This window comes from Maniola hyperantus, chromosome 6 (assembly GCF_902806685.2).
Source record: "Maniola hyperantus chromosome 6, iAphHyp1.2, whole genome shotgun sequence".
NCBI classification, from domain to species: domain Eukaryota; kingdom Metazoa; phylum Arthropoda; class Insecta; order Lepidoptera; family Nymphalidae; genus Maniola; species Maniola hyperantus.
In genome coordinates, this window is record NC_048541.1 from 8,549,307 (window position 1) to 8,562,969 (window position 13,663).

The 13,663-nt window shown below is 35.9% G+C and overlaps 1 protein-coding gene across 6 annotated transcripts in view; it reads left to right on the plus strand.

The window, feature by feature from the left end:
* The window catches only part of Ten-a (tenascin accessory), a 411,424-nt gene that overhangs the window by 114,469 nt on the left and 283,292 nt on the right, over positions 1 to 13,663 (plus strand). For 4 of the 6 annotated variants that reach the window (XM_069499423.1, XM_069499424.1, XM_069499425.1 and 1 more), the window contains exons 3-4: positions 10,961 to 11,098; positions 13,087 to 13,203. In XM_069499423.1, the coding sequence (XP_069355524.1) occupies positions 10,961 to 11,098; positions 13,087 to 13,203 (255 nt within the window). The remainder of the gene's footprint in view (positions 1 to 10,960; positions 11,099 to 13,086; positions 13,204 to 13,663) is intronic. The other 2 variants (XM_069499427.1, XM_069499428.1) reach the window with 1 other exon arrangement.

Below are 13,663 nucleotides of genomic sequence, written 5' to 3' on the forward strand. Positions count from 1 at the left end.
CAAGCTAAAAAACTCAAAAGATCGAAATTTTGGCTCTTTTTTTAAGTTTGTTTCGACTGTTTTGGGATGGATTTTATTTTTTGAATTTTTAAATAATAGTATTATTTAATTCCAATGGGAATGGGAATGTACGATACCTACATCAAAGTTTTGCGTTGTTTACGTGACATGTTGGAAACACCAAAAAGGATGCTTTTTTATCCGTATCCGCAATTTCCATCCTCTAATTTAATAGCACTCCGTTGTTTTTGCTTCTTTTAATCCTATAGGCTTTTTTGACAGACACGACTGACAGACAGACAGATGTGCAGACGGATAGACAGACACACAATCCTATACGGGTTCCTTTTTTCCTTTTGAGGTACGTAACCCTAAAAATTTCTAGCTTTGGCATTAATCATCCCTCATGCTATTTTTATAGTGGCAAGTAGAAAAATAGAGTCCCATTTCCCATCTTACAAAGAAAGATTAGTACCTATATCACCCTAAACATTAATGCATGTGGTAAGGCAAGATTCGAGAGCGTCGGTGCCCTTTGCTCTGTGGCCTTTGTTACATACAATTTTGGCGTTCATTCATACATAATATTATAATGTTAGAGAGTAAATTAAGCGAGGCGGGCTTTGTGGCAGCGTACTATTCGCGTGAGTTTCTTATCTGTAGATATTTAAATTCCAGCGTGAGCCTCAAAATAGTTGAAATTAAATGGAGCTTGTAAATTAAGTGTTGCTATCACGCAATTCTAGGGAAATAGCTTTAAGTGGTTTTGCTGCGCAATCCAATGTTTTATATGGCTTGACTTAATGACTGCGATCTAGGAAGTCATTTATACGGAGAATTTATTATTGTCAGTTAATTGTTTTCTTGATAAATGATTCAAAAACGTTTCAGAGAGAGGTGATTTGATATACGATACCGATAATGGAATTTTGGGGTTTGTAACTGCTTGATAAAAAAATATGAGCTTTTATAATAATATTATACATATTGTTATTTGTTTGTTAATTTAACTCGTGATTTACAAGGGTAAAATTTAACGCGTAAAATACATGGATGCTGAGGTTATTAAGTAAGAAGAGTGCGTAACATTAAATAAGAATCATCCCACCTAGATGTAAAGATTGTCGTCAGATGTAACTGATAAGGGTTAACATAGCAACAGAGCTTTACGGGTACGTAATCAAAACCAGAGATACGCGCGTAATTGAGAGCGCTTATTGCTAAAAGCCAGGATCCCTCGTTGAGCTGCGGGGCATGGAAAGGGAACAAATACCGACTTATATAACATAATATGGAGGTGTATTCTGTAAAAAACCGGGCAATTGCGTGTCAGACTCGCGCTTCGAGGGTTCCGTACTACAGTCGTATTTTTCGATATTTTGCACGATAAATCAAAAACTATTATGCATAGAAATAAAAATAAATCTGTTTCAGAATGTACATGTAAAACACTTTCATATGATACCCCACTTATGGTATAAGTAGTTATCTTACTTTTAAAATTGAAAATATTATTTGTTCATGAACACTTTTTTTGTGATGTAACTGTCGCAGGTATATTGTCAAAGCAGTGATATTACAATTTCACTAGTGTTATTATAATTTAACGGTAGATTGTCAATCGACTTACACTTACAATTTAACGGTCTGGTTTTAGTGTCATTGTAATGTTACGGGGACACTATAGTGATATTGTAAGGCAATTATATTTTGACAATTTCACTGGTCGTTATATTATGAGGCCGTCTCTGATTGGTCCGTTTCCAATGCCAATTTTGCAATCATCCATACTAATCCATATCCATATCCATATCCATATTAATATTATAAATGCGAAAGTGTGACTGTCAATCTGTTTGTCTGTCTGTCTGTCTGTCTATCTGCTAGCCTTTCACGGTCCATCTGTTTAACCGATTTTGGCGAAATTTGGTACAAAGATAGCTAGCATCCCGGGGAAGGACATAGGACTACTTTTTATCCCGAAAAATCAAAGAGTTCCCACGGAATTTTTAAAAACTTAAATCCACGCAGACAAAGTCGCGGGCATCATCTAGTAGAGTTATAAGTAAAAAATCATAAACTATTGTACTTATATCATAGAAAGTAATTAGTCACGTAGTATGACACGTAACAAGACACTTTTCTGGAAGAGAACTTTTTTGACCAATTAGAACGGTCGACGTCTCCCACTGCCAACTTCACTCATAATATACCTAGATTTATTATAATGTCACTAAATAATGACCCCGTGACATTACCATATCACTAAACCAGGTCGTTAAATTGTAAGAAATGAAGTCGATTGACAATCTACCGTTTAATTATAATATCACTAGTGAAATTGTAATATCACGGCTTTCACAATATACCTGCGACATAACCACAAATTGACGGTTTTCTGATTTATTCCTTTATTTGTGCTCACAGCTTATGCTATAAGACCTTCCTACCTTCCAAATTTCACGATTCTAGGTCAACGAGAAGTACCCTATAGGTTTTCTTGACAGACACGACGGACAGACGGACAGACAGACAGACAACAAAGTGATCCTATAAGGGTTTCTTTTTTCCTTTTGAGGTACGGAACCCTAAAAATCAGTTTACACAGGTAGATATAGCTCCAGAAAAATATTCGGGGCATTCATCAAAATATTTTTTCAGGTGCATAAAGCTAGAGTGAAAAGGTGTATTCTAGAGTCAAAAATTTCTAGAAGAAACGCGCGTTCCAACTTAGGCCCTCATCATTCTTTTCCATTAGGGATAGTTGATATCAAGCGCAAACCTATCTCGCCTACAAAAAGCTTTATTAGGGATAGGAGTAGTAGCGTTAGGGGTTAAGTAGACAAGAGTGAATAGGCATTTTCTAGGCAAGCGCGCTCCAGCCTGGACCTCATCATTGTTCTGTTAATAACAATAATTCTCTTATTTAGTCAATAGCTAATCACTACTTCCATACTAATATTATAAATGCGAAAGTGTGTCTGTCTGTCTGCTAGCTTTTCACGGCTCAACAGTCCCATTTTGATGTTTGGTACAGAGTTAGCTTACATCCCGGGGACGGCCATAGGCTATTTTTTATTTGAGAAAAAGGAGTTCCCATGGGATTTAAAACCTAAATCCACGCGGACGAAGTTGTGGGCATCATCTAGTAATACCTAAGTGCATGGAGCTGATCGCTTTTCCTCGAGATATTAAGTACCTACTACTCCTGTTTCACGATGCGTTTTGATTTGAACATTATATGTATTTACAAGTCGTTTAAATTTTCGCGGAGAAACTTGCTCATAACTTTCGCTGCAGTTCATCATGCTACGGTTTGTTCACCCGACGCAGAAATTTATTCACGTTTCACTCCCCAACTGTAATATTACGAAAGTATAATTTTACTCCTGACAACTTGCTTAAAAATGTAAGAATTTGTTAATTCAAATTTCTAAAATTTTTGTGCTTACTTTCAAATTCACTTAACTTTTTGAAACATTGAAATATGAAAACAGAATTTTCAGCCAAATAATTTGACTCCAAATTGTTAACGTATTTATATTATATAGTACGCGACAGTCGAGATGGCAATCAGGGTATGAGGCGGGGTGTCCCCACCCCGATAACCATCTCGACCTGTCGTATTACGTATACTATATATAGTTCGTAGTATATACTTCGATGTTCGTAATATAAGATCTTACTTGGTAGTAAGTGATGATGCAGTCTAAGATGGAAGCGGGCTAACTTGGGAAGGCAAATTTAAAAGTCAAAAAAGTCAAAAGTCAAATGATTTATTCAAAATAGGTAATTAATAACTCTTTTTGATGGTCAGATGTTGGATTTCTAAGATATAGTGGTGATAATTATTACGCAAACATAAAACTAAAGCTACGAGGGTTCCAAACGCGCCCAGGTCTGAGAAGAGCCCACAACAAACTCAGCCGGGAAAGTAGTTTAATAAGTCCAGATCCCTTATCGGTTATTACGCGGAATCGTACTGGAACATTAAATGGCTTGGCGGCAAAGTAGCAATTTCTGGACTGGGTGTACCATTACACACTATGAAACAATACATAATTAGAACTTTCTTACTATAAACAATGTGTTTATAATATGAAATCGTGTAATATTTGTCCAGTTTGTTTATCTTAGTACCAAGGCTACTCACCCGCGGCCTCTCTATTTGTGTTACAACCTCCATGTATGACTGTTTTTGTTATACTGTTGTTATATGAATAAGGAAAGTACCTGCTTACTAAAATAACAACTTATTTCTTTTTAAGTAGGCATACATTGTCTTATTTACCTATGTAACTAAAATAGTAGACTTTTGAGTTACTGCGTAATTTTAGCCAAAGCGGTTTAATGATGACTGATGGGAAAGGGGAATATTAGTCATAATTAACATGGACAATCTTGTGGACAATATTCTTTTTTTGTTAATAAAATATTGTTATCCCATATACCTACCCATCTACATCTGTTATTTGCAAATATATAATGTAGGTATTTTCCATACTAATAATATAATTATTGTAAATGCCAAAGTATCTTTCTGCTAACTTCTGACCACAACTTTACTAAAGCTGTGCTTCTGACATTTGGTACAGAACTAGCTTGCATATTGGGGAAGAACATATAGGTTACTTTTGGTCTCGGAAAATGAAAGAGTTTCCACGGGATTTTTGAAAAACCGAAACAACTACCACTACACCACCACACAAGTGGCAATAGACTGTGTCCTATAGACATGGTAGATGCATCTGACGATTCAAAAATACTTGTAAAAGTTTAATTGAATAAAAAATATTGATTTTTATTTATTTATTTATTATCCATGCAAGAGACGGTGCGGAAACGCCGAGGACTTACCGTAAGATATAGACGACATCAAAGTTCTACTTACCTTACCCTAAGTAAACAAAGCATCAATTCAAAATACTTCGTGCGTATAGATCAAACTTAAATCATACTTGATAATTAAATATGTACCTTATCGAATTCCGACGCAGTTCGCCGAGAGGTCTTGTAAAATATTCAACCTCCCGTTGGGAAACTAAACGGAATACCCAATTAGTTTCTCTGTGATAATATTACTTACCTACTTACTTGTTTTCACAGGCGACCTGTGAAGCCTTCTATAACTACACGGAGTATTTTCAAATGCTGCAGAACCGTTTACTTTCCTAATGCAAAGGAAAATAAATGCCGTAAAGTAGGAGAGAATGTTGACAGAAATGAATATCATTTTAAGTTTTCATATAAGTAATTTTAAGCAGTGATAGATTGATACCATTTTATTAGCGTCAGTTTTCTATTCGTTGGTCAGAGTTTGATTCCAGGCACGCATCTATAACTTTTCGGAACTATGAGCGTTTTAAGAAATCAAATATCACCTGCGTTAAAGCAAGACATGAAGGAAAACATCGTAAGGTAAACTGCAATCTGCATGCCTGAATATGGATATACTTAGTTCTCAAAGGTGTGCGAAGTCTGAGAAGAGATCCGTGGTCAGTAGTGGACCGGTGCTTAATTGATGATGATGATGATGATATACAGGTACAAATTTCAACTAATACGAGTTTTTTCTTCCTTTTGTACTACCTGTGTCAATAAACAGTTACGTCTACCTATTAGGTACAGCCGCGTTGCGGTTACATGAAGTCAACTATGAAGTGTTCTTTGAAAGAAGGGCTTGCTGTAATGTCTTCCCGAAGAACGAACAACAAATAAAGTACTGCGATGTTTATGGAAAGAATTGCTTTAGGGCAGCAAGCAAACCTTCCCTTATTGTTTTCTATCAGAACAACAACCCTCGCACCGTACACGCTTAGACAAGATAAATAAGTTGTTAGTTAATGGTGAAGAATAGTAAATTTGTGATAGATTTTGATAAATATAATATGTATATCTAATTGTTGAACAAAATATATCATTGCTGGAGTAAAAAATAGGAAGTTAAAACTAAGATGCCGTATAATTGAAAATTCTGAATAAGGTACTGTTAGCGAGACCTTTGTATTCACCGTAGTAGTAGCCACTTCCAGAAATAACGTTTTGAACCGCAGGAATATTTAAATCTTCATAAAATGAAATATTGCTGCTGAAGAAAAGAACCTCCTGAGATTTAACGTTTGTCGAATTCTTGACTCGTACCTAATTAATGAAATTACTTTTGGGAGTTTTCCACGACTTCAAAAAAATCTATAAAGGAAAGTTAAGTAAACGAATTCTTGAAGTGAAACTCCACGTAGAAACACTACATTGGGCGTGCCGGATGGAGGTGGTTGTATGAAAATTATCTTATGTGATGGATAGCTGTAATGGATATAATGCATCTAAACCGCAGTGCTTTTCTTTTCCTTAGCGTGAATCTCTTTGTTTCAACCTTTCTTCTTCAATTTTTATTCGTTTAGTGACCACTAAAGCCAAATTTTGAAGAATACGATGTGAGTATATTTAGAAAAAGAGCATGACATTTTGAAATTATTTGCTGTTGGATCGAATTCTTTGGAAAGGAAACTGTTGCCAAAATATTTAGATAATGTCCACCGAGTAACATGAATAGTATAGTATTCATAATGAGCTAGATATAAATATAAACTAAAGAAGTTTCACTTCTTTCGCACATTATAAGAAACGGTTTAATGCGGTTAAGTCGCGAGCATAAACTAGTCCTAATAATGCTTTCCCCCTTCTTTTTAGGTGATTATTTACCATTTGCTTTTTGGACACAATCCGCAATCGTGACATCATAAATGTATGAATAATGCCGATAAAACTTTCCGACTGCCAGTCTTCTCAAAATCACCTGTCACGTAGAGAACATTAATAACAATTTTGTTGAACTCGCCTGCAATAAACCGTAGTCTACCTATACGGAAATGAGTTTATTTTCTTCATAAAAGTTTTATGTTTTACTCAAAAGGATCAATAACCGAATGTCCGAGTCGGAAATGTTTGACTAATTATGCGGGAATTTTTCTGACAGACCGTTTCTTTTCGCCAGCAATAAAAAACAATGAGGACTTAATTTTACAGGTTAAATTATGATTTAGGGAATGTTATATTAGTCATCTACCTAATTACTTTATGGAATTGAAATCTTCTTTAGGCTCGTTGGGCAATTTTGGGGCGGGTAAAACATTCAAGGTTGCATCACCGACATGCTGATGTTAATAGTATATCTGTAGCTATAAGTGCGACATGTTGCTTATCTTATGCGCGTTCGATAATATTATATATTATATCTACCTTCAAAAATTACCATCAAAAATTATTATGGATATGTTTATACATATCCATAATAATTTTTGATGCTACAATTTTTTTTTTAATAGTTTTCACTTCTGTCGACCGTAACTACCAAATTTTTTGGTCTCGAGATAGTTTTTGTATAAAGTTGCAGTAAAAGAAAAAACATGCCGTTATAGGCATCGCTTCAATGAAGATTCTTGTTGAACTCGAAGTTATTGCGTACTTGCTGGGTTTGCTTTCTAATAACACCAACGATGCCGCTTGTGGAAAGAGCAAAATATAAAACGAAATGGAAACTACTGGCGCCTTATGGCTTCCAATCTCGACTATCAATATACATGAGCTTATTTTTTTTTAATATTCTCCACCTCTGGCAAGGTAGATAGAGCAAAAGCGTTGCTAAAAATATATTTTTAGGTAAGTGTTGTGTACATATAGCTACTTGTTTTGTGAGATTATAATTTAGAATTTGATCAGTCGCAGTCACCTTTTCCTTTTATATAATTTATGTAGCTGTTAGTGTAGATTGCTCAGGGTGCTCATTTGTACTGATCATAGCAATAAATTAATCATTTTGGTACTCTTGTTGAAAGAAATTACGTGTCAGAAGACAAATTTGTTATATTATTTACCTTAGTCAGACTAATGATTAGGTATATACCGAGAAAAAGTTAGGTAGTTAATAATACTATGTCTCTGCAAATTAGTATTTAATAAAATTTTCTTCACAAAGTAAAACGAGGGCATTGTTTCAGTTTCGTGAGCTAGTCATGTTAAAACTGCTTTAGTATTCTGTACAGTAGGTCGTTAGTTTTTTTGTTAACACATTCTTGTATGCCTAAAAATTATTATACTTAGTCTGCGTAGTTTTGCATTTAAATTTTAAACAATCCTTTTTCGGGTCAACTTTAGGCTTTATGAAGCCTAATTTAATATTGTGAATACAAAATTTAAGTTTTGCTGCATTTTTGTGATATAGTTCTTGCATTTCACGAAGGCCGCTGACTCATGCTTGTGTTTAAGTCGTATCGGTATACGTAAGGTACACTAAATGTGTGTGTTTGACAGCGCTTGCTCGCGACTGATTGGTCTGACATGCACGCACACTTACGCAATGACCTTGTAAACGACGTTACCACAAGTGAAGTTCACTAGCCTTCGTGAATTGCAAGAACTGATCTTACTTTGGAGATACCGCGTGATAAATATATATCATATTTACTTGGTTCGTTTTCGTTGGAGAAGCACCAATGTTGCTTACGTATTGCACTGTCCTTGTCTCGCTCAATCAGATTTGTTGACCTAGCGGCCCTGCACTAATTATTACGCGCAAATCGAGTGCGGATAGGTCGGTGCTCTGGTGGTAGGAATATGTAAGGAATATTGGGGGATTGTCTAAACTGAGTTTTTATCATATTGTGTGTGTATCATAATATGATTCATAAAGAGGTTCTCTAAAGAGGTGAAAATGCTAATTTAGAATAGCGGTAGTTTAGTTTTAATATCAGTACCTTTAAGTCTAGAGTGAATTGGCATCTTCTAGGCAAGCGTGCTTCATCTATACTTGCCAGCAAGTCTGATTGCGGTCAAGCTCAAAAAAGGGCCCCATAGCCTACCCACATCTACGCCTGACTTTTAGAAGCAACTGAATATGTGAAACTTAAAAACTGCAAAATATAGTCCTCGTGTTTTAAACAACCAAAGAAATCTGTTATAAGAAAATTTTATGTTAATGATAATATTTTTGTAATCGTCCTATAGTTAAATGTATTAACTCAATAGTTTCATTATTGATAACTCTATAACTAAGGAAAGTACTGAGTTAACTATGAGAGCTATTTAGAATACTCCATAGGAGCGTAGAATACGCAATAAAATATTGCATTAAGAGGTTGTTTTAGTAACTAATTAAGTTTGTAGATTCGTAGAGCAAGGTGCTTACTTTCAGATAATGCCTTTGGCAACAAACCAGCCATAACTTTCATTAATGTTAACATTAAAATCCTATAATAACAGCCATATTATTACTAGTTCCGAGTTCATAAAGCGCTTGTAAAATAGTTTGACTTTATGTTTTAATGGGATAGTGTTAAATGTCTGTATTAGTTTAGGTTATGTATAGTATAGCTCTACGGCTATAATTTAGCTTATGTGTTACTATATTTAGATTGTATAATTTTAAAGACTATAAGTGCAGAGCAAGTTGTGCTAGCCTAGTGGTTAGGACATTGGCCTTCCAGTCAGGGGGTCTGGGGTTTGATCCCAGGCACGTACCTATCTCTAAGTTTTTGGAGCTATGTGCATTTTAAGCAATTAAATATCACTTATTTTATCATGCATGCCTGAGAGTTCTCCATAATGTTCTCTAAGGTGTGTGAATTCTGCGAATACGCACTTGGCCAGCGTGGTAGACCATGGCCAAACCCTTCTCGTTCTGAGAAGAAACATGTGCTCAGTAGTGAGCTGGTGATCATAACGATGATAATGATAGAGCGAGTTTGTAATTCATTTTTTTAAATTCATTATAGGTGAATGCTTGACCACAATCACACATGATGGAAAGTGATGATGTAGCCTAAGATGGGACGCGTTTACCTAGAGGATGCCTATTCTACTTACACTATTCACTCTAAATATATAAAAGGAAAAGGTGACTGACTGACTGATCTATCAACGCTCAGCTTAAACTACTGGACGGATCGGGCTGGGCATGGAGATAGTTATTATGACGTACGCTTGCGTTAAGAAAGGATTCTTGAAAATTCAACCCTTAAGGAGGTGATATAGGGGTTTAAAATATGAGTAGTCCACGCGGACGAAGTCGCGAGCATAAGCTAGTTTTGTAATAAACTTATTTTGATCGTAGATGTGAGATTGATTTTACGATTTACAATACTTGCCGATGTCACAGGTTCATAGTTTTTTCATCCATATTTTCATAAAACTATGCGAAAAAAGTGAAAATGAATTAACAATTTTTAGCCGCTTTTGAAACAATATTGTCACTAAACATTTGTACATACCATTATTTTGCGCAAAAGTTGCTTTGATTTAAATTTTATAGGTCACCTTTAAATTCGTATCCATTTTTGCAGAGAAAGTTGTCACAAAGTTTTGCTGTAGTTCATCATGCGTTTTATTCACGTTTCATTTCCAACTGTAACTTTTTGAAAGAATATTTTTACATCCATAAACTAGCTTATCTGATGTATGAATTTTTTTGTTCAACTTTTGGCTCAGATGTTTATTTAGACTTTTCAGATATTTCTAAATAGGTAAATTAACAAATTCCGAAATACTAGCTTGGCTTCATAGAGGGGCTTACTTAATCATGAAATTGCAAATGTGATCATAAAATAATGGTAATGCTTATAAATTACATTTATAAATACATTTTTTATTTATTTATAGACTAGCGCTTGGCTGCAATCAGACCTGGTGGCAAATGATGATGCAGCCTAAGATGGAGCGCGCTTGCCTAGAAGATGCCTATTCACTATTGACTTGAAGGTACCCACATTATAATTGGAGGGGAAAACTGATACTGGAAGGGTGGTCCAAATCTTAGCGGTGCGAATTAGAAATGAGGAGACTGTCACATGTCACATGATGTGACATAGGTGGGCAGTTTGCTTTTTGGGTTTTATAAGCTAATCCCCTAAGTTAACATAAGATAATAAGTAATAAGAGTTTATTCTAACTAAGGTATTTGTTTCAGATGAACAACGTCGCATATACGGGTCAGAGAATGGAGAGGGCCCTCCGCGGTACATCAGTAGTCCTCAACGACAAGCTTCGCCTTTTCCTCTAGAAAGTACAAATCGACGTTTTTATAGAAGAAATCGAAACTCAAATGGTAAATCACCCCATTATCATATGGACTAAGCCGGCTCACTACTACAGAGCACGGGTCTCCTCTCAGAGTAAGAAGGGTTTTGGCCATAGTCTACCACGCTGGATTGGTAGACTTCACACACCTTTGAGAACATTATGGAGAACTCTGAGGCATGCAGGTTTCCTCACGATGTTTTCCCTCAACGTTAAAGGAAGTGATATTTAATTACTTAAAACGAACATAACTCCGAAAAGATAGTGGTAGGTACGTGCCCCGGGATCGATCTCCCGACCTCCGATTAGAACGCGGAAGTCTTAACCACTAGGCTATCACAGCTTGACGTATGGGGGTATGCTTCAGATATGGGGGTACGGGCACATAATACATATTATAGGTATTTGATATGGGTACACGTTTTGTTTGTTTCAGCCTTTAAGAGCACCTGAATGTTTTTTAATCTCATACCATTGAATTATTTACACATTGAAGTCGTTGTCTCATAGTTCCTATTCATAAGGGAATATAAATTGCTTACAAACTGTCAGCAGGAATAAAAATGTTTTGAAGCGAAACCAGGTCTCGTCATGTTCTTCTTAAACTTTCGCAATTTTCGCAAACTCATATTTATAGTGAGGGATCATATCGCGATCATATATTACCTACGCTCGACGTTTCATAAAGGTGTAATCTTAAGTGGAGGCGCTTTTCTATTTAAATAGAATGTATGTTATAAAAATGGGTTTCCTTTGCAAACACTATATTCATTATTTTGCGGAAACCTCGCTCCGCACTTTGATTTTTGTGTTAGCTATTTAAAAGTAATTTAGACACACTACAATCTCTCATCGAAGTTCGAAAAATAACGGCATAGCAAGCATAAAAATTGTATTTGAGTATGGTAGTAGTTCTTATTTTTTCGTAGTTATTTACCACTATAGTGCTACTTAGAAGATATTTTATTTGAATGGCAAAAATGCAATTAAACTAGAGCTGATAATCTATATAAAAGGAAAAGGTGACTGACTGACGGACTGATCTATCAGCGCACAGTTCAAACTGCTGGGCGGATCGGGATGAAATTTGTCATGCAGATAGCTATTATGACGTAGGCATCTGCTAAGAAAGGATTTCGAAAATTCAACTCCTAAGGGTGTTAAATAGGGGTTCGAAATTTGTGTAGTCGAAGTCGCGAGCACAACCTAGTTCTAATATAGTGTTGAAGATACACAACGTCAGCAAATACATAAGCACTCCACGTATTAAGGTAGAAACATATATAGGTACATAACTCTACTTCATGCCACGCCAAGTAACGCGTTTTGGCTCATACACGTTAGGTATTGGTAGTATGCTTGTGAGCATACAAAACACTCAGATTTTATCAGAGTTAAAATAGATTGTCGCGTAGCATCAATGTGGTTCTACCATAATAATTAAGAAAATATATTTGTTTCCCTCAATATCTATTTTGATAAAATAAGTAAGTAATAACTTAGGACCTTATTAAAAGTCTCCGATTTTTTGAGACAATATTGAAGCTGCGTTGTCCACTCTGTGATAAATAAAATAATTTTAAGAAATTCCGCCTGAGTGAAGCCAGGGTGGCTCAGCTATTATTCAAATAATATAGTAGGTAGGTATAATAATTCTCATATGTACATCTATTACGGCGATAGCCTAGTGGTTAAAACTTCAGCCTCCTAGTTGGAGGTCCGGGGTTCGATCCTAGGCACGCACCTCTAACTTGTCAGTTACGTGTGTTTTGAGCAATTAAGTATCAAACTAACATGCTAACATCGTGATGAAACCTGCATGTCTGAGAGTGCTCCATAATGTTCTTAAAGGTGTATGAAGTCTGCCAAACCGCACATATACCACGGCCAAACCCTTCTCATTCTGAGAGTACGCCGGCCCAGTACTGAGCACAGGTCTCTGGCGACATTGAAATCTGTTATATACCTTATAGAAATGTTGTAAGCAACCAAGAGTACCTGATAATATTTCCTTAGGAGAAGAGATATTTAGCGGCGACACGGCAGGGGGCACCCTGTCTCGCCGCAACCGACGGGCGGATGATTTCCCTCACGAAGCCAACGAACGCGCCAATCGACTCTGCCATATTAATGGTAAATATCATATTAATTACATCTTATACCTAGTAGTGAGGTAAAGAAGTAAGCGTAAAAGTTGTTTTTTATTGACGACTAGCTTAATGTCCGCGACTTCGTTCGCGTGGATTTAGTTTTTGAAAGTCCCGGGGGAAGTCTTTGATTTTCCAGGATAAAAAGTAGTCTATCTCCAGATCTTTAACTATAACATGCAAAAAATCACATCAATCCGTTGATCCGTTGCGACATGATTGAAGGACAAACCAATAAGCAAACAAACAAACACACTTTCGCATTTACAATAAATATGGGTAGTGATGAAAGTTTGTAAAACAAGACCGACCTGCCATATATAGCAGGGCAGTCTTGTTTTATATAAATTTACAAACTAGATATAAATATTTTCTTAAAAAAATTATCATCATCATCATGATCATCATCAGCCTTTGGACGTCCACTGTTAGACATAGGCCTTCCC